This window comes from Pinus tabuliformis, chromosome 2_2, assembly GCF_031772625.1.
Source record: "Pinus tabuliformis cultivar Carrire ecotype Pingquan chromosome 2_2, CPIR1, whole genome shotgun sequence".
Classification (NCBI taxonomy): domain Eukaryota; kingdom Viridiplantae; phylum Streptophyta; class Pinopsida; order Pinales; family Pinaceae; genus Pinus; species Pinus tabuliformis.
In genome coordinates, this window is record NC_142300.1 from 48686649 (window position 1) to 48708215 (window position 21567).

Consider the following 21567-nt stretch of genomic DNA (forward strand, 5'->3'; position numbering starts at 1 on the left):
TTAATTGGCCATCTCCGAAAAGCTTATTTGAGGTACATAGCTTTCATGGACTAGCGACTTTTTACCGGAAATTCATAAGAAATTTTAGCGAAATTTGTGCACCTATGTTGGAAACCATTAAAAAGGCCAGTTAGCCTTTTCGATGGACTGATGCAGCAGAGAGAAGTTTTCAGCTACTAAAGAAAAAGATCACAGAGAGGCCGATCCTGAGATTTCCATACTTTAAGAAGCTTTTTCAGGTTCGCTGTGATGCTAGCGGTACGACTATTGGAGCTGTACTCAGCCAAGAGGATAAACCTGTTTCATTTTTCAGCAAGAAGCTAAATGAAAGCAGATAGAAATATTCGTCTTATGACAAGGAGTTCTATGCTGTTATACAGGCATTAAAACACTGGAGGCATTATTTGCTAGGAAACGAATTTGTGTTGTTTTCAAATAATTCTGTACTATAGTATGTAATGCAATAGCACAAGCTGAATCACAAGCATGCCAAGTGGGTGGAATATTTGTAGAGTTTCACCTTCGTGTTGAAACATATCAGCGAGCAGGCCAACAAGGTGGCAGATGCACTGAGTAGGAGAGCTTTACTTCTGCAGGAGAGTACTGTGCAAGTGCTAGGTTTTGAGCACTTAAAAGATTTATACCAGACTGATACAGATTTTAAGGAGGCCTATGAGTTAAGTTAGAATCCCTTGGTGGGAGATAACAGTCCATGGTTGGACTACAACTTGCAAGAGAAATTGTTGTTTAAAGGAGGATAGCTATGCATTCCTGACTACTCGAAGAGAGAGAACATTATTCATGAGAAGCACAGTGGAGGTCTAGCTGGGCATTTCGGCATAGACAAGACACTCGAGTAGTTCAGTCATTTCTACTTTTGGCCAAAGATGCGAAGGGATGTACAGCGATTTGTGACCAAATGTAAAGTGTGCCAGTTGGTGAAGGGTCACAGTCAAAACACGAGACTGTACACACCGTTACCTATTCCAGGCAGGCCGTGGGACTCAGTCAGCTTGGACTTTGTCTTGGGTCTACCTAAGACACAATGAGGTTATGACTTGGTGATGGTAGTAGTGGACAAATTCTCGAAGATGGCACATTTTATCCCTTGCAGAAAAACCAGTGATGCCACTCACGTGGCCCACTTGTTTTTCACAGAGATTGTCAGGCTACATGGGTTGCCTAAGTCTATTCTTTTGGACATGGATGTGAAGTTTACAGGGAACTTTTGGTGTACCTTATGGAAGAAGATGGATACACAGTTGAGTTATAGCTCTGATTATCACCCGCAAACTGACAAAAAAATAGAGGTGGTAAACAGGAGTCTAGGAAACATGCTATGAAGCTTGATTGGTGAGAATTTACGGATGTGGGATCGAGTGCTTGCTCAGGCAGAGTTCGCTTATAACGACTCACCTAATCGTAGCACCGGTTACAGTCCATTTCAGATCCTGTACGACATGCGTCCTCACAGAGTGCATGAGTTGCGAGATCTTGGACTAAAAGAAAGGCGAAGCGCAAATGGAGAAGATTTTGCTAACGCAATGAGAGATTTGCATGAGTAGGTGAAAATTAAATTGCAGGATAGCATCCAAAAGTATAAACAGCAAGTAGATTTTAAGAGAAGGGAAGTAAAGTTCAATGTAAGAGATGAAGTCCTCGCGCATTTGCGCAAGGAATACTTTCCCAGAGGTGCATATAATAAGCCGAAGTATAAGAAGATAGGCCCTTGCAAAATCCTATGGAAATTTTCAATGAATGCCTATGAGACATAGCTACCACCAGGGATAGGCATTTCACCCATGTTTAATGTAGCAGACCTGTTCCCCTACACTACTGACCTAGAAGAAGAAGAAGACAGAACTACATGGCCCACACGGAATACCCAGGATGGAGGAGAAACTTGGATGAGACAGATGCCTTACGTTCAGCCTCCGGAGATCCAGAGCATTCTCGACACTCAGGTGGCCAAATGAAATCAACGGAAGGAGTATTTGCAATACTTGGTCAATTGGAAGAACCATCCTATTGAGGACAGTTCGTGGCTTGATGCTAGGCAGATTGAGCAGACATGTTCTTTAGTTGAGAAGCTCATGGACCGGAGCCATGATTTCTTTTTGCCTCGGGAGCCTGATGCAGGAGCACCCAGCTAAGGCACCATGACCGAGTGTTAGTCTCTGCCAGGTTGGAAAGTTGAGTTAACATATTGTTTATCTTATATGTTTAGTTTGTCAGAGTAGGAGGTAGGATTTTATTTTTATCTTAATCTTTGTATTAGTCAAAGGTAGTTTGGTTGGTTAGGGTTATTTACTTGTCTGTCTTTAATAAACAGTAGATTAATAATTATCCTGTCATTTTAAGATAAAAAGACAAATGTGTCTAAATGTAAAATCTTGTCAGGTAGACAGAACCGAATACTTAATAGTTATGTAACTATAATGTCTACAACCGAAAGTAACTACACAGTTCCATTAACTGTAGACAAATCATATAAATGTAACAATGAAAATCATGAAAAAGGTTCAACATTTCCAGATACAAATAATAAAAGAGACAGAGCACAAATTCAATCATCATCCATCTGTATTATCATCTACATGCTGTGCAATTATGTTTCTATCTATTGTCTAATCGAATTCAAAAATAACAAGCAGAGTGCAGGCCTACAACTGTGTGTTGTTTTTCCTCTCTTAAACAAAACAAAGTACTGTAGATCGCATGTAATTTCCACGACCAAAACGAAAAAGCACGCAAGTAAAGTTCACGACCAGGAGAATGTCCATACAACGAAATAGTTGAATGAAGAGAACAGAGTCCAGGGACTGACTGAATAAATCAAAATAGATGTAATCCACTACAAACTATCACACCATTTTCTTTCCTTTTTAAACGCAACAAAGTCGGAGGGAATTTAAAGCTGCTATTAAATAAGAGTTCAGCGTTACATTATCCAACTGAATGGAGTAAACAGCGACTGTTAGACCGAACAGAACCTAGTCAAGGGTTTGACATTAAGAAAACCCTCGAGCCTAACTAAAGAGAAAAACCAGAAAGAATTAAAAACTGGAATTTGTAAATAGAAGTATGCCTAGGTCATGAAAACGACTCAAATCATACACAACAACCGAATAGCGAGGAGCAGCCACTATAGAACTACAAACCCTAACTACAATTCAACAAACTGTGGTGAAAGAGCCTACCAGCAGAGAATTGTAGGGTTTGAAAACCAAAATCATTGAAATCCTCCACGCCCAAGGTTGAACCCTCGACCTGTGAACCAGAGTGAGCCAAAGTTAGACACACCACATTTAATGGTGGACGAACAATGATATAATACAAATAAGGAAAGAATATAGCTTAACTGGGGGCGCGAAAGAACAAAGACCCTCATGCAACAGAGCCACAGAAGACAAGGGAAGCCTGAGACAAGAGGAGCGGATGTTGATTAGTCCCTAAACCAAAAGAGGGCAGAGATAAAACAAGGAGGGACAAATTACCTGTAGATATAGTCACGTGAGCCATTGTGCTTGAACCCTGTGCACACAGGAACCATAAGATAAAAACGACTTTAGCAGCAGAATAGTATCAAGAAACATAGCCAACAGTAGGAAAGAACAGTTGGAAGCCCGAAAAACCAAACCAGACATCGATTCCAAATAAAAGTAGAGTAAATAACTCACTGTGCAGAAGAATACAAGCGAACTAACCTCCAGAGCTCAAATCAGGTTCATATAGTAAGGAAATCAGTTTCCAGCAACACAGGTGAGTCCGTGAAACCATATACGTTCGCAACCAAGACCAAAACAGAGCCTTCCATAGAAACTAGGACCGAAATAGAGCATTTCGACAGAAACCCTCCCAGAGCTCCCACAGTAGAGAAAAATACCAAAAATGACCAGAATGCCAAAGGGTTTTGTGTAAAAGACCAAGCAGGAAACGAGGATTGAGGCAGGAGTACAGGGGTAGGTTCACATTTACGAGCCTTATTAAATGATTGCAACCACCAACAAAAATATCCATTATTCATATCCATAATCAAAAGCCAAATCATCAACCAAAGCGCAATCATCATTAACATCGGACAGACTTTATATCAAGTTATACGTTGGAGTGTGGGCTGGGTCCCATCAAATCCCCCATCATTCACTGTTAGACCAGTCACTCTATAGAAATTCAATCAATAGAGTTGATTTGTGGGCAACATTGTTGGTGCAATGAGGTCCCCATTTATCTACCAAAACACATAGTCAATAAGTATCAATGCTCACAATAAGTAAATATATAAATCTTGATAAGAAGAAGGAATGAACATTAGAAATTCACCTGCACTGCAATATTAGCATTCTTACATGGTCCCTTAAAGGAAACCAGAAGGACTAGAAACTTCCCTTTTGGTATATAAATGGTAGATGGTCGAGTAGAAGAACAGGTTGCGTTCCAGGCTAACAAAAAAGCCTATATATAACAAACAAACAACAAATTTAATTGTTGAAACTTGAGTCTCTATGCCTTTTTATTTCATTGATTTAAGTTCTCCTCACCTTTCTATTGTCACTGATACCATCAACTTTTGCACCATATTTCTTAACATTATACATAACACTAGAATCCATTTGTTGTCTAAATGGATACTCATCATTGATACCATCGGCTTTTGCGCCATATTGCTTAAAATTATACATAACACTAGAATCCATTTGTTTGTCTAAATGGATACTCAATCACATTTGGAAACATAAAAAAGGCATTGAAAATCATAGCAAATAAGAAGAAAAAATGCTTCATTGTTAGAAGCCAATCACAACTTCCCTTGAGAAATATGCACTAATCTTGCTTATAAGTTGGGAAACTATTTTTCACAAAATCACGAGTAGTTCACCAATTGTTATACAATGATAGTCGTCCATAAAACCACCTATTCTATATATAGGATAGCATTCCACATCTAAACTATTTTTTAATATTTTATATTCATGTCATATTAATGTATTCCATATTCTTTGATTCCATTAGATTCCATTCCAGTAATATAACTCCTCTCAACTATTTTTTAGTATTTATATTATATTAATGTATTCCATTATGTTACTATTTTTAAGTTAATGTTAAGATGATTTTGTATTTATAAGTTAATATTTTTAATATAACCATAAGAGTCATTTGTAAATTAATATTTTATATTTGATAACAACAATTTGTAAATTAATATTTTATATTTTGTAGTATTAATGTATTCCACTACTTTACTATATTTCATTAACTTCATGTTATATTATATCTACTTTATAAAATTAATATTATATTTTTTATCATATTAATGTTTTTGAGAGTTTTATTTATTTCAAGTTAATGATAAGAGAAATTTGTGAATTTTTTTTAACTTTAAGTTGTTTAATTTACAAATTTTGAGTGGCCAAAGAGTTTTTTTTAAGGGCACTAAATCCATTTATACATTCAAAAACTTATTTTAAACAACAAAAATCACAATCTCGTTTGAAATTGTATCATAAAATTCCTCTACAAAAAACTATTTTATCTATTATATTTATCTATAAAAACATTCTTAACAATATTTATAAGAGTATACACAAAATATTAATATTTTATTGTTTTATTTTATTGCCTATGTTTTTTTGAGTTAATCCTCATAAAAAAAATTGTAAATATAATTTATTGTCAAACTCTTGTCATTTACTAGTATGTTCTAGTATGGTTAGTGAATAATTGTTAATTAATTATTAGTTTTCTTTTTGAAAATAATCACGTACAAAAATATTGATGTTGAAATTATATTATTATTATTATTATATTGTGATTATCAATATTATTATTATTAGGATTTTGAAAACTAATTCAAATAGTCACCAACAAAACTTTTTTAAGAAATATATATATATCTCGTTAATATGTGTATATGCCCTATAATATCACTAGGTAATTCTTATTTTAATGCAACTTTCATAGTATTATTTCTCCATTACTTTAGTGATGAGTAATTAATGTACACAATTAATGTCTCTCCACTAATTACATTGATAAGCAGGTCTTTTTCCAAATAATCCTTCCCAAACTTTAATTTAAGTGTCAACAATTATTAGGTGGATGGTAGGGATTTAACCTCAATGGAATATGGCAGGATATTCATAGTAGTATTCACACATTAAGGGTTAAGACTTATCTTCAAGTTAGTTATGCTCTTTGAATTAATTTATGTCAAATTAAAAAACTAAAAAAAAAATTGCAAAATGTAAACTTCTATGATTTATAATGTTATGATTGAATGTTTCTCGTAAGTCACATTTGAATCATATCAACACATGTCATATTGACATATGGTATTGATAAGTGATGGTATTAACCCATGGTATCGTAATTAAGACTATTTACAAGCTAATAATTTCTATAATAAAGAGGGGCTGAATCTCCAAACTTAAGAATATTTTTAAATGCTTTTTAAAATGTATGCACGTTTAAATAATATATTAATTCCTTTTATAATTTAAAATTATAATAATTTAAAATTGAACTAGATTATGATGAACAACAAGCGCGCGCGGAAAGAATGAACCCTTGACTAAGGAAACCTAACCAGGCCCCTCAGCTCCCACGGAGGTCGCCATTGGTGTGTCGAGCCCTCGAATGATAGTGCTCTCTCACCTCCCTCTCCCATGGCAGACCTGGATTCGGACCCTGGCGCTCTTTCCTTCAAGGATATGGTAACAGGTCGCCCGCTAGACCAAGACTCCTTCTTTACCAAGCTGGCCTCCAGCACAACCTTCCACTCCTCAAGAGAGAAACCAGAGAATAGAGAAATGAGGTAGGAGAAAGGAAAAAAGGTTGAGAATCACTCAGCAAAAGGCACCACCTTTGCCATACCCTCAAGAACATAGGATACCAAAATAAAGGGTCAAGTGCAGTAAGAAGAAACAAGAACAAGGAGTAATTGTAACCCAAAACCAAGAAAATTTTGGAGCTTGAAATCCAGGACTCAGGAGTAGCTGTTTATAGAGAGTACATGCAAGAACATGCAGTCATCTGCAAATTTATGGGCATATGGCCCACAGAAAAATCCTTGAACTGGTGGATACAAACCAAATGGAAACCAAGGGGGGAAATCCGACTCCAACTGGGATCTAAGGGGTTATTCGTAGTAATATTCGATCTCCTAGAAGATAGAGATAGGATATTCAAAGGAGTTCCCTACTTCATCAACTGAGCAGGACTATATATGATATTTTGGAAAGAAAACATCGCTCTAGAGCAGGAATATTTCACAAGAGTTCCGATCTGGGTGTGCCTCTATTCCTTGCCTATGGATTACTGGGATCCTTCAGTCCTAAAAGGTGTTAGAGCCTAGGTTGACCTCAGGCTGAAGGGAGGCAATCTTAGGATAATCACAAACCAAGCTTAACCTGGTAGCTAGCCTTACCAGGTCGGGAGAGGGCTCTCTCCTTGTGAAATATCAGTCAAGATGACTGAATCAAATATGGATTTTAGGCTAGCTATAGTAGCTCTAGGGTTTTTTTGATTAATTTTGTTCATTTTGCTGGATCAAATAGAGCAGGCAACTTTGGGTCCGAGAAATCAAGTCAAGAACGCAAGGTGTTCTATGGGGCGAGATAGGTAGGTGTTTTGGCACTTGAAATTGAGTGAGATGAAAGGATTAAGACTGGTGAGGAGCCGAGGAGGGCATGCAAAGATCATGTATCCTCTTCAAACTATAGAAAACATCAAAAACTAAATGGTTTCCCAAGGCAGAGCACTGTAACCTATGTATTCTCCCTATCTATCTTGATATCATTTAGCTAGAAGAAATGAATTAGATTGTGGCACACATAACACATGAGAAAAAATAATAACATAAGATGAAACTATGCAAAAACACTTTACCACAAGTATCCCATAAAAATAGCTACAAATCCTGGTTTATTTCCTTGCCAAACTGCTGGTAAAGATGTACATTATAGCTCAAAGCGTCCAAGAGAGTCCAACCTTTGCTAATGACTGAAAAAATACATAATATAGACATCAAAGCCACCTATTCTATCCATTAGGGGTTGAATACCATAGATAAGGAACTGTTACAACCATTTCCCAACAAGGAACAGGAATATAGGCAGTGGTACAACTTGCCTCTATAAGCATGGAAACTGATTCATTGACCCCCAAACCACCTCAAAATGATGAATCTACCCTATAAGGTAATTTTACAATTAAATTTACATAGAATAGCATCATCTACAATCATAAATTCATCCATGATGAGAGAAAAAGTCAACTTGTAGAAAAACTAGGCGAAAACTGGATTTTTGGGCAAATTGGTTCTATGTGTAGCGCCATTGGCCAGGTGCGTAGTGACACTTTGAAGCTACTTTTGGAAGCCTTCCTCTTATCCAAATTGAGCCCAAGATAGCTCATTGGAAAGGTATTCATGTCTAGTTTCTGGAAGATATTGAATTTTTTCATTTGGAGGTCATTTTCCCCTTCAAAAGTGAAATCTCCCAAGGCTGCTTCTGTGTGTCCAAAAAGAGGCAGAGAGGTCATTTTTTTATGGTTTTTTGACCTTTTGGTGACCAAGTTTTGCTCCAAAATTGCTGAGATTTTCTGGGTTTGATGCTCTCATCATGCTAAATCTAGATATGTAAGCCATTTCTTCAAAAATTCCTCCAGTGAAAAGCATAGTGCTGGTGGCGCTATGCACCTAGGGCAATTTTTTGTGTTGGAAAATTTCAAAATTTGAAAATGACCAAAATTTGTCAAAACTTGCCCAGATTTGGCACAAGGCACCACCATTAGTTTCTTTGATGGTCTAGTGAGGCTTCAGCCAAGATCTTCAATTTGTATTGCTCCTTTTTGCTCTCTAAGGCCTTCCTCAACCTAGCCTTAAGCTTCCTGATTCTCATATTGCAACTTTTGTTTTCGAGTCATATAATGATATGACATGTGTTGGAGAATTCTATTATCCTTGTTGGCCTTGTTGATCAGTCCCTCAAGATGCATGTTGACCCTCTCAAGCCAAGTTTCCTGTTCATGTTCAATCTCTTTCTCAATGGAAGCCAAAGTGACATGGTCCTCTTTGTCATTTTTCCTCTTCAGTTTCAACATTTCAAGCTGCATTAGGCTTTGCTTATCCTCCAACTGTTTGTTCTCTTTCTTGTTCATCATCTATATCATTTTCATGCATATTCTCTTTGCCTTTGCTTTGTTGCTTATGTCTTTCCATGGAACTATCACTGAGTGTCTCTTCCTCATAGTCATATTCGTTGTCTCTTTCCATTGTTTTTATAGATGTGAACACTTGTGATGAATGAAGAGACAGGGTGGATGAAAGATGATTATGAAGAGATTTTATGGATGAGTAAGTGAGGGTGAATGGGAGTGTGAATGATATTTAGGGAGTGAGTAGGGTTTGGGAATAGTGTAGGGTTTAGGGATGTATGTAGGAGTAAGAATGTAGGGTTTTGGGGAGAAAGTATAGGGTTTGGGAAATTTATATGTAAGAATGGGATTTGGGAAGAATATATGAAGGAATGTATTTAGGAAAAAATATCAAAAAGGATTGGATAGGAAAAAAAATGAGAGAGTGAGCTTGTCAAATTTATAAGACAATTTGTGAATTTTATGGGACAGTTTGAGTCAAAACTAGGGTTTTAACTTTATGAGTGAAAATGTCAACAAAACTTGATGCAAAACCCTCTTCAACAAGAAGGATTGATTTACTTACTTGCCAAGAGGTAACTTGAGAGATTTGAAGCAAATTGAGTGATTTTGGAACATTTTGGGGCTTGGCTGCCAGGGGTGTAGTGCCTGCCAGGTGCGTAGCGCCCGTTCAACTTAACACTGAGGAAGTCTGCCAGGTGTGTAGCGCCTGCCAGGTGCATAGAGCCTTTTTTCAAGACACTTTTGAAGGACTTCCCAGTGTCCAAATTCGGTGTGTGATAGCTAGTTGGAAATCTTGGCAAGTCTACTTTCTAGAACATCTTGAATTTTTCAATTTGGAGTTCATTTTCCCTGTCAAAAGTCCAATCTCCCAAGACTAGTCAAAATGTGCAGAATGAGGTTGACTAAATGCAGAGTGTTGTTGCAGTCAACTTTTGAAGGTCTTCGTCAACTTAAAATTGAGCTCATGATAGCTCATTGGAAATATTTTTGTGTCTACGTATCTGTTGACTCATCAAACAAGTCATTTGGTAATTCCAACTAGGATAATATTTTATTTTACCAAGGTCAATCCAGAGGTGTTGCAACCCTCCTGAGGCAAATGATGTTTTTGACATTTCTCCCAAACCATGAAACCTGTGTAAAAATTGAAGGAGTTTTTTCTTCTTGGGTCTATGATGGACAAAGACCTCTCTTAGTTTTTCCAAATCCATCTTCTATTTCTCAGAAACATCATTTGAATAAAACCTATCCCAATATGTGGAACAGGGGATTTGCAGAAATGAAGGGAAATGAAGGGGATAAGGGGCTTATAAATTCTTGAGAAAATTTTGGAGAATAAGGAGGGATGTTAGGAAGTATGGGAAAGTGGAATTTCAAATATTGAGTGAGGGTAAGGGGTCCAAAAGGGCAAAACACAGGCCTAGCCTAGAAGATTGTCAAATTGTAGCAATAAGCTAGGGTTTGTGGGAAAATGATGAATTTGAGGGATATCAATGATGGGAAGTGCTTAAGAAGGTATATTAAGGATAGGGGAAGGTGTATGAACATCAGGATACAAGCTTTGTTTATGATTTGACCATCCAAGAAAAATTACCTTCAAAACCCTAAGAGAGGGAAATGAGCCTTACCCAAGTACAACCGAAGCACGAACAGGGTGTAAAATGACCCATTGGAACCTGAAATGATGATGACAACTTTTTGGATGATGGCACACTCAGCTAAATGGTGACATGGACCGACACTTGGAAAACTTTGAAAGGAGTGAAAAAAAATCCTATACCTAATACCTAATGACCAAATTTTACTTGAAGGCTCACTAAAATGATAAAATTTGACTTTGACACCCTAAGACCACTTTGTAAGAGCATGTTTGATCGCTGGTGGTAGGCTTCAAAGACTGACACTAACAAAAGGCATAGGAGACCAAGAGGGAGAGTATATAAAAATGTTTGAAGGCACCAAAAGCGAACACTATGTCTCTTATGCCAGAATATGCGTGTATATAGATGTCTCAGGAGCCCTCCCATAAGCCATAAAACTAATATTTAGGGATGAAGTCTGGCTCCAAAGTATAGATTACGAACACATCCCCTTCAGGTGTAGGAAGTGCCATGAACATGGCCATCTCTTCAAGGACTATCCGAAAAACAAAACCCCTCAAAATTTTGATCATGCAAGCAAGAAAAAGGACAGTGAAGGCTTCACCAGAGTCAACACAAGAAATAAAAATAGCAGGAAAAACAATACAAAGAAGGAACAACAACATGCTGTTAATCAAAACCAATTTGATGCCCTAGTTAATCTCCAAGAGCAGTCATCTCCGAACTACCTAACAGGTGATGAAGCAAGAGAAGACAAGAAAATCAAGGCAAACAGGGAACAAGAAGACAGAGGAGAAGATGAAATAAATAGGGACAACAAGAACTCACATGAGGATAAAAAAATGGAACAGATATTGAAAAATGACACCCGAGAGGAAAGTGTTATAGAATAAGCATTGGAAGGAGTAGACCTAACATCAATAGCAGAGGAATGGAAGATAAATGGAATAGAGGCAATCCTAGAACACCAACTCCAAAAAATAGAAGGAGCATATCTCCTCCAAGAGGAGCTAAAGCACAGTGCAGTTCATTCTCCACCGGATAACAACGCATCTAAAGGCATCATAGAAAATATTTCAACAAAAAAGTACAACCCAAAATGTCCAAGCCGAAAAAGGGAAAGAAAAACTACCAGCCAGCTTCTCCAAGGATTGGGTGCCAAGCCTATCAATTAAGGAAAGGTAAAAGCCCTAGCCCTAACCCCCTTTATTAACCTATGAATTGAATTTATTGGAACATAAGAGGACTCAATGATCCTGGAAAGAAAAGAATCTTGAAAAATAGAATCCTTGCCGACAATCCTGATATCCTCCTCATTCAAGAAACCAAACTTGAGTCTTCTCACCTTCCCCTCCTACAAAAAGAATGCTTCAAGAACTACAATTTCATATCCAACTCTGCCATAGGTTATGTGGGAGGAATCATGACCTTATGGAAAAGCTCGCAGTTTGGGGTCATCACCTATGTGGCTACTCATCATTCCATAACTATTGTCTTGAGAATAATAGGCTCTAATGACAACATTTGCATGACCAATATCTATGCCCCCCATAAGGTGATTGATCGAATTAAGATGCTTCAAGGTATCTCAAATTTGATGGATTCCATCCACATGACTTATAAAATCATCACTGGTGACTTCAATATGATAACAAATCTTGGGGAAAAAGGGAGGAATTTGGAAACTAGACAAAGATTCAGAAGCCTTTCTAGCCACTATTGAAAGCTTGAACCTCATTGACATCGCAACTAGTAATGGCACCTTTACTTGGAATAATAGGAGAGGAGGAGAATGACAAACAACTTCTAGGCTAGATCATTTCCTCCTCTCAGAAGAATTCTACCTCACCTCCTAGGAAACAGAGGCTCAAATTCTCTTGCAAGCTAGCTCTAATCATTGGCCGATCTCATTGAAGATTCATATCTCTCTTGGCCCCAAGAACAAGCCATTCAGATTTGAGGACTTCTGGTTGTATCACTCAGATTTCCTGGGCAAGATGAGGTAATGGTGGGAGAAATCGACTACTAGAACTGGTAAAAATATGTACACCTTTCAACAAAAATTAAAATACATAAAATAGGAAATCAAAAAATGGAACAGGGAAAATTTGGAAATATTATCACTGACAAAAAAAACTTGGAGCAAAAAATGGAACTCCTCTAGCAAAAAATCATCAATAAAGGCATCACAAAACACAAAAAACAAGAAGAGCTCAAATTGAAACAAAGCTGGGAGGAAATACCCACTCAAGAAGAGAAACTTTGGAAACAAAAATCTAGAATAAACTGGCTAAAATGTGGGGAAAGAAATGCTGCCTTCTTCCACAAATCGATGATCTAGCACAGAAGGAATAACAGAATTCTGACTCTAAAGAACTGAGAGGGACACCTCATACATTCTCAGGAGGAAATGGAAGAAGAACTAACTCAGTACTTCAACACTCTCCTCACAGAGCCAAGGAATAATCAGGCAGAGGACATACAAAAAATTACCAACCACATTCCTAAAATCCTCACTGAGGATCATAACAAAATGCTTCTAAGAAAGGTTTCACTCCAGGAGGTGGAGGAAGTTGTCATGAGTATGCCCAAAGGGACAGCTCCTGGACCGAATGGGTTTACCATTGACTTCTACAAACCCTGCTGACCTATCTTAAAAGATGAGGTCCATGCCCTTGGTAGAGGAATCCAAAATCCAAAAGCTTTTCTTAAAATCTCTCAATGCAATCTTTCTCACTTTAATTCCCAAAGGTGACATAACAAACTCCCTAGACAAGTTTTGTCCCATTTCCCTCTACAATGTCATATACAATATCATCTCCAAAGTTTTGTCCAATCGCTTCAAAATCATGTTACCTCTTCTAATATCTCAACATCAAACAGGGTATGTGGAAGGTAGGAAAATAATGGATAGTATCATCCTCTCCCATGAACTCATCCACTCCCTCAAAATGCAAAAGAAGCCCAATATGATGATCCAACTAGATATGTCCAAGGCCTTTGACAAAATCAGTTGAGCCTACATGAGAGAAGTTATGGCTGCTTATGGGTTCCACAAAGAATGTATTAAATGGATAATGGTGATGGTTTCAGGACCTTTTTTCTCAATCCTCTTGAGTGGCTCTCCCTCTCTGCCCTTCCACCCCTCAAGAGGCATCAGGCGGGGGGGGGGTTGATTTCTCCCTTTCTCTTCATCATAATGTCTGAAGGGATCAGCAGATCCATAATTGTTGCCTTATCTTCCAATGACCTATTCGGCCTCAAGCTCTATGCTTTAGCTCCTCCTTCCACGCACCAAAAATTTGTGGATGGCACTCCGATCATGGGTCTCCCTACTGCTAAAGAATCCACCTCCTTCAAGGCTATTCTATCTTATTTCTCTATTGCCTCTAGAACCTCCATCAATCAAGAAAAATCTAAATTACTCTTCTTCAATACCTCTCCATCCACTCAAAGAAACATTACTAGAATCCATAATTTTCCTATTACATCCTCCCCTCTAGATACCTCAAGGTTCCCCTCATAGACAAGCCAATGGCTAACTACACTTGGGAAGCCCTATTAATTAAATTAGAAAATAGGCTGGAAAATTGGACCTTCAGATTGCTTAATCTGGCAATCGCCTAGTTCTTGTAAAATTAGTTTTACAAGCTATTCCTCATTTATATCCATCTTTGGATACCCCTAAAGTGACCTCCAACGCAATCAGAAATCTGCAAATGAACTTCTTGTGGAGAGGTGTGGAAAAGAACAAGAAACGGGCTCTAGTAGCATGGGAAAAAATGTGTAGGCCCAAAAAAGATGGTGGCCTTGGACTCAGGGACACCAAGATCCTAGGAATAGCCCTACGAGCCAAAACTCTTTGGAGATGGATAGTAAACCTCAACTCCCCCTGGGGAATCCTATGGAAACCAAAATATGCTACCACCCACTCATAGGAGAAAATTATAAGGCTCAATGGAAGCATTAAAGGTTCAGTAATATGGAATCAGGCGTGGGAGAACCAAGAAATTATCCATAAACATAGTTTCTGGGAGGTTGGAAATGGGCACAAGGCACTCTTCTAGGAAGATGTCTAGCAGCAAAGGCCAGACTTCGACAAGGACCAATATCAACAGATCAAGTCCGAAATGCAAAATAAGGGCAGGATCAGAGTTTTTCAATATTGGAAACCTAACATGGAACTTGATCGGTGGAGATAATGCATTGATGAGAAAGAGTGGGATCCCCCAATAAGTCCTCAGGTGTGGAATGACCTATCTATTGAATTCCAGAAGAGAAAAATTCTCTACGACACCTCAGAGGACAAGATCTGATGGGGACAAAACCCTACAGGGCACTTCAATATAAAGGAAGCATATAGATACATAGATCTACATTATCAACTTAAACTAGATCCAAAATGGAATTCATTGTGGGACAGAAGACATTGGCCAAAAATATCTATCTTCCTTTGGCTTGTAATGCATAGGAAAATTCTAACTTGGGACAATCTCAGAAAAAGTGATTTATCGAACCCTCCAGATGCTACCTATGTTAGAAAAAATAAGAAACTTCAAAGCACTTGCTGGATGAATGCCCCTATGCAAATAAGTTATGGAACTAGGTCATTCTGGTCTTTATAGCATCAGACCGTGACCCCTCCTCTATTCTTAACACTATTGAAAACTAGTGATCATCCCTCTCCCCCAATCCCCTTGTCAACAGGGCATGGAATCTCATCCCGTGCATACTATGTTGGGCTCTTTGGAAGGAAAGAAATGACAGATTATTCCGAGGAACCACATTATAGGAGGAAATCAGCCTCTCTAATGTCAAGAAATCAATTCGAGTTTATGTGGACTCCTCCATTATTTAGGATTCCATCGACCCTCCTAGTATATCAGACATGAGAATTCTTACCATGTTAGATCTCCATCTCGCTCATGCCCCTGATGCCTCCCCCATTTCCATAAATAGAGGTCTGAATGGAAAATGGTCACCCCCGGAGCAAGGGACCATTAAGGTGAACTACGATGGAGCATCCAAAGGTAACCTAGGCACGAAGGGCTTCAGAGGGGTCTTCAGGAACGCTCAAGGGGAAATCGTGTGGATATACGAAGGAAACATTGGCTCATCAACCAATAATGTGGCCGAACTACATGCTCTGGAACATGGAGTCACCATTGCAAAAAGCCACAAGTATAGAACCTTGATCATCGAAGGTGATTCAACTCTGGTGATGCTGGTTAGTAGGAAATTCCAACAAGGGATGGATAGGGTAAAGGTATCAGATAATTGGCGCTTAAACAAAATCCTTCAAAGAATCAAAACCAACATTGAAAGCATGGAAGGGCTACATTTCCAGGCAATCAGAAGAGAAGGAAATAAATTGGTGGATAGGTTAGCCAACCAAGGTACAGCAGGTAACCTGCAGTTGAGATCCAGATCATGGCATGACCTAGAAGAAGGCGATCTTCATCAAAACTGTGGCGTCATCAATTCTAAGGACAACCAAAAAAAACGAGCAATAATAGTTCAAGAATCCCCAATCACATCAATGATGGTTCAAGGAATAGGGAGAACTTTAGTTCTGACGACTATATGCCCAAGGTCGTCCTCTGTTCGACATGTGCTTCCTAACCCTCTAATGGCTCCACTCTCTAGCAAGGTCACTGCCCTTCTTTCCTAACAACATGGTGAGGTACCCTCTCTACCACCTGTTATAGACATTTGTGTGCCTCGCAGCATGGAGCATGAAATGTCGATAATTACAGGGATCCAAAGTCCCTAAACATGTTGTTCTTACCCCTAGAGGAACAAGGTCAGCAAACCACAGCACTTCCTATCAGTTCTCCACCTGAAAACACTCAAAAACAGGCTATTTTTGGATCATGTCAGCTGCTCCACTGAGCATCTGCGCTGAATGTCAACTGCTCCTCCTTGTACCTGCGCTGAAAGTCAAAACCAATGAAGGCTACCTGCGCTGGGCGAGATTGGCCAAGTGGCACAGTCATTCTGCAAGGTGTCAACTGCCCAGGAAGCTTCCAAACTGACACTTGGTTCAAGGAATTCGCCCTATGATGAGTAAGAGGTACTTGATCTCCATGTGGAAGCAAGGATCTCCAAGTGGACTCAAGAACTGAAGTTTAACTGAAGAGGGAGAGGACACAAGGCAGCTTTATGTCAGTCTCAAGCTGACTCATCCTTTCTCCTTCTACCCTATATATAGAGCTCTCTCATGAGGTCTAGGGAGGCTGGAATTTTGTGCAAAGTAAGGAAGTGCTGTTGGTTTACAGTTAGAGTTATTGGGTGATTGCTTTTATAGAGGAGAAGAGGAGATTTCTTGCTGCTGGGGAGGTGCTGCTGGATTGGAGCCATTTATGGTTGTAACCTTCTCAGAACCTTTATCTTCTATCAATAAAGCTTTTGATGTTCTCCTATATACTTGTATTGCAATGATGTATTGTTTTTATCTGTATATTTGATCCATTCTAATCCATGCATCAGTTATGAGTACATGTTTCTTGTAGTTTCCCTCTCTTGTTTTTGCAGGATCTTTGTGTAGCTGGGCCGGCAAAAGGAGCAAGGAGTTGGGAACAAGAGGCAAAGAGAGAAGACATGATCGACAAAAGCGAAAGACATCGGTTGGTCAATCTTTTCTTCCTTCTCTGTACTTTCATAAAGGAAAAATATCAAAGCTTTACTTTCAGTTGTTGCTAAGGAACTATCACCCTTAGAGTAGGGATAGGGTCATTCCGAGTCGGATACTTTTCCCCACAACAAACTGGCGACTCCGCTGGGGAGCCTAGTATCTTGTTGGTTTATTGTGTTTCTTGCTATTCATCTCATAAACAAGGAAAGCACCAAATCGAACTGCAATTGAGTCCTTCAATTGCAAAGTAGAGGGCAGCTGCTCTGGCTCAGTTTCTGAGCAAGTTTATGATTTGAAGAGCTGATCCACAAGGACTCTTGTGCTCTTTGTGATAGCTTTTCATCCTCTTGATCATCCCTTAGCTTGTACTTGACCTATAGCTTTTTATTTCAACAAAAACAGTGAATTTTTGAGCTTTTTATGACCCGGAAACCCTTGTAAACGCAACTCTCGTGTCTTAGTGCAGGCTGTCCAAAGGCAGTCTGCATTTCAGCGCAGGTACTCCCTTCGGGAACTGCGCTGAGAGTCAGTTTGACAGACCAGAGCATGCGCTGAACCAGTTAGGCTATGTCTTCCTGAGGTTTCCCACTGAGTCTTGGCCCTGTTTTCACTGTTATTTTGCTGCTGATTGCTTGTCATTTGTACTTGCTGTAAACCAACTTTCCTTGACATTATTCCGCCTCAGTTGTGTGATGAAACTGTGATTGTTCTTTCAGTATTTCTTGTTTCAGTTACAGTTTCCCATTGTGAAAAGCAAACCAGTATAGCTGTGGCCTCTTAGATCCTGAACTGTAAAAGTGTCTTTGTGATCTTAAGAGCTAGTTTTATTACTGTTCATGGTTGTTTGAGTTTGTTTGTTTTTCATTTTGTGGTTTGAACCTATACATTTCCAGTGTCTAAACAAGTCGATCTTAAGGTGTCTTTTGATTTTGGACAAGCTTGTTTACTTCCGCTTGAAATTAGATTCAAAGTTACACAACAGTTTCCTTTTTGTCTTACATCAACATTAAGGATAAAGAAAAGAAATATCTGCATTGTGCATGTGAATTATTGACAGTTTGCATGTTGATTTAGGAAAAAGTGCATTTAGTGTGTGTTCCATGATCTGTGTGAAAAGTTGATGTCTTTCTTTTCCCTCAGTAGATTAAGGTTTTCAAAGTTGAAAGATTGAAAAGTTTTGCTTCTCATCTTAGATTGCATTTAGGAAGTTGTATATATACATCTCGTGGTGATCCTTAAAGGCAAACTGCTAAGCAAGATCAACATTAAAATGAATTGAATTTACATAACAACGCATTGAAACATAACGCAAACACATAGAGGTCTAAGCTAGAGACGTGTTCCGGCGTCGTTAAACGTGATATCTTAGCGTTGAGTGGTTGGGTGATTCCTCCACGGTGAAGCGATAAGTATCAATACGGATTTGTGCTCCCGCGTACCGTCGAGTATATTGGGAGACCCCTATAGGAATAAAGCCTTTATCCTTAGGAAGCCGTGTCGGCCGCCCTACTGATCGCGATGCAGTGAACACAGCATTCACGAAGATCGACCACCCGTACCGTAAAACGTATTCTGTGGTTTCGCGAAAGGTTTGGCACACCCTCTGCCTAGATCTCCAGAGCAGTTTCTTTTGGCCTTTTTCAAACTCTATAACTGAAAAAGTCCAACCGAGCATTTGTCACTTCGGGCTCGTTAATACATCGAAGGCGACTAGAGTCATCTTTAGCTTTTTCTCGACTCTTAAAACATGAAAAAGCAAAGTTGTGTCTAATAAAGCGTCGTTATAAAATTCATTTTAAACGGAACATAATCACCTCTTATTCCCGCGTTGATCTGTGAGTTGAGAACATGGAACGCCCCAACCAAGGAAGTCCACAAGATGGAAATCCTAGTCCTTTCTCCTCTTGGGGAGAAGTTGGTGCGCCCCATATGGCCACATTGTCGCTTCCAGGACTGACAATAGGCCTGCCAGTTTGGCTGTTCTCGACCAATGTAGTTCAGGCCACCATGGTTCCTGATCAATCGAGTCAACTGTTAGATCAGTCTAGAGCTGCCCACCAGCCTTTTACTTCTGTTAACTCTTCCTCCAATCATTCATCTTCGCAAGGTAGAGCCGGCAAAAGTCAGCCTCCCAAGGAGAAGAAGGAAAAGAAGAAGAAAGAAAAGAAGAAGAAGGAGCCTAAGGTGACTGGGGGCAAGCAAAAGACATCTGACGAAAACCCACCCACTGCACAGACCGGGCCTAAATCGCCATGTGTCATATGTAGAGGAGACCATTTCCACAGAGATTGTCCCTGTATTCCCCGGATACTAAGGGACTGGTCCCCTCGTCTGCACAATTCGGAGGCATCAACCTCTGACAATCAGGTTGATTGCTTTCCGTCAACCAGCGAAAGTGAAGGATCAAGACAAAAAGGGGGAGTAAGATTCCCCTGTAAGTTGTGTGAAGGCAGTCATGCCATCCACCGTTGTCCCTTCTTAGATGAAGCGAAGAGAGTTTTGGAAGATCGTCCGGTTTCACCGGTAAAACTTCCTCCTGGATACAAAAAACTCGTGCCAAGTCCTTCGTTGGTTGAAAATACAGCTGGCCCGCTCAAGTGGTCGGCTGAAGCGCCAGTCACTGAAAATGAACCTACTGAATCCAGACCGGACGAAAGTCCAAAGGTCGATACGGCAGTTGACCCGGTTCTACCTTCAGAAGTTTCATCTTCAAACGACACCGTCGCCGAAGAGTCATCTTCATGCGACACCCTCACTGAAGAGAATAAGGATGACACCATCCAGGTTCTTTTCATCAGCACCGACTCTGATGAGCGTCAGGGCAATGCGCCCATTCCTTTATCGCAGGAAGGAACATCATCAGGGTCATATCCGGCCGTATATTCGGTCCCACCACCAAGCAACCTGGTTGTATCCTTTGATTGGAATCAACTAGGCAGACCCCGGTTACCAGCCAGTATACCGTTCAGAATCATTGTCCAGATCTATAGAATGATTATGGCTGGTACTATCATTGATGAAGGGGCGTCTGTGAGTATCCTTTCCTCTGTTGCTTGGAAAGCACTGGGTTCCCCGGCGCTTTTACCTGAGTTAAGAAATCTCTCAGGTTTTGATAAAGGAACCAGTCGACCATTAGGAATCCTCCCCAATGTGCCTGTTACATTGAAAGGGAAGACCGTTAATTTGAACGTGATGGTCGTCCAAGGACCCTTGGATTATAACCTACTCCTTGGACGTGACTATATTTATTGCATGGGAGCGATAGTCTCCTCACTCTTTAGAGTAATGTGTTTTCCACACGAAGGAAGGATGGTCAAGCTCGTAGACCAACTTTCATTTCCGGGATCTCGCATCGCAAATAGTCAAATACCAATCCTAAATGGTCTGTTCACTCAAGATATGCCTCCACCCCCAGTCCTCCTTCCCGATGAGTGCGAGTGATTCGGAAAGAAAGACTGGAACCCAGGGGGCATGCACCCTGGTCTGCTTCGCGCAGAAGAAACCCTGGGTATAAGGTAGAATTTCCGCAGAAGAATATGACTAGTCCGTACCCCGTCCGTGGATGGAAGAGGGGTTGTTCTGGAATAGTATTCTTTTGTTAAAGTTATGTGTTTGGCAAAAGAGTCATTCACCTTTGTCTAAAGAGGTGGGCAATGCCCAAGTAGGAATTCCCTTATTGCGACAAGCAGTAACCATCTTTGGGGAAAAGCAAGCCTCACCCATTAAAACAAATGTTTTGAAGGATAAGTAGGGGCAGCCTCCAAAGAAAGAGATTCTATTGTTGTGACATAGGGTAACCATCTTTGAGTAACCTAATGATAGACATCGCCGAAGAAAGAGATTGATTTGCGGCAGCAAATAGAACCCTCTTCGGATAATAAGAAAGAGGCAAGCCTCCCTCAATAATACCAATGTTTTGTCTTTGAGTAGTGTTCTTCTCTTGTCACAAATAGCTGTTCGTTAAAAGTTGGGCCGACGGGAAGACTGAGTACCGCGTAAGACCCCTTAAAATAACGAGAAGACTAGTATCGTTAACATTAGATTGGCAAGATGACAAGTAGCTGTGAACACCCAAAGAAAAGCAGAGGTGGGGGAGAGGAGGGGCAGCCTCGAAATTCTATCCTATACCTGGGGGCATGCAAACCTTCTGGAATGCAAGCTAGGGGCGGT

General features: G+C 39.7%; 1 protein-coding gene across 1 annotated transcript in view; it reads right to left on the reverse strand.

Moving 5' to 3' along the window:
- LOC149191420 (exopolygalacturonase-like) overlaps positions 1 to 21567 on the reverse strand; it is a 30844-nt gene that overhangs the window by 5929 nt on the left and 3348 nt on the right. The window contains exons 2-3 of the mRNA XM_089406649.1: positions 4542 to 4705; positions 4324 to 4455 (exon numbers count right to left, since the gene is read on the reverse strand). Of these exons, the coding sequence (XP_089262775.1) occupies positions 4324 to 4455; positions 4542 to 4705 (296 nt within the window). The remainder of the gene's footprint in view (positions 1 to 4323; positions 4456 to 4541; positions 4706 to 21567) is intronic.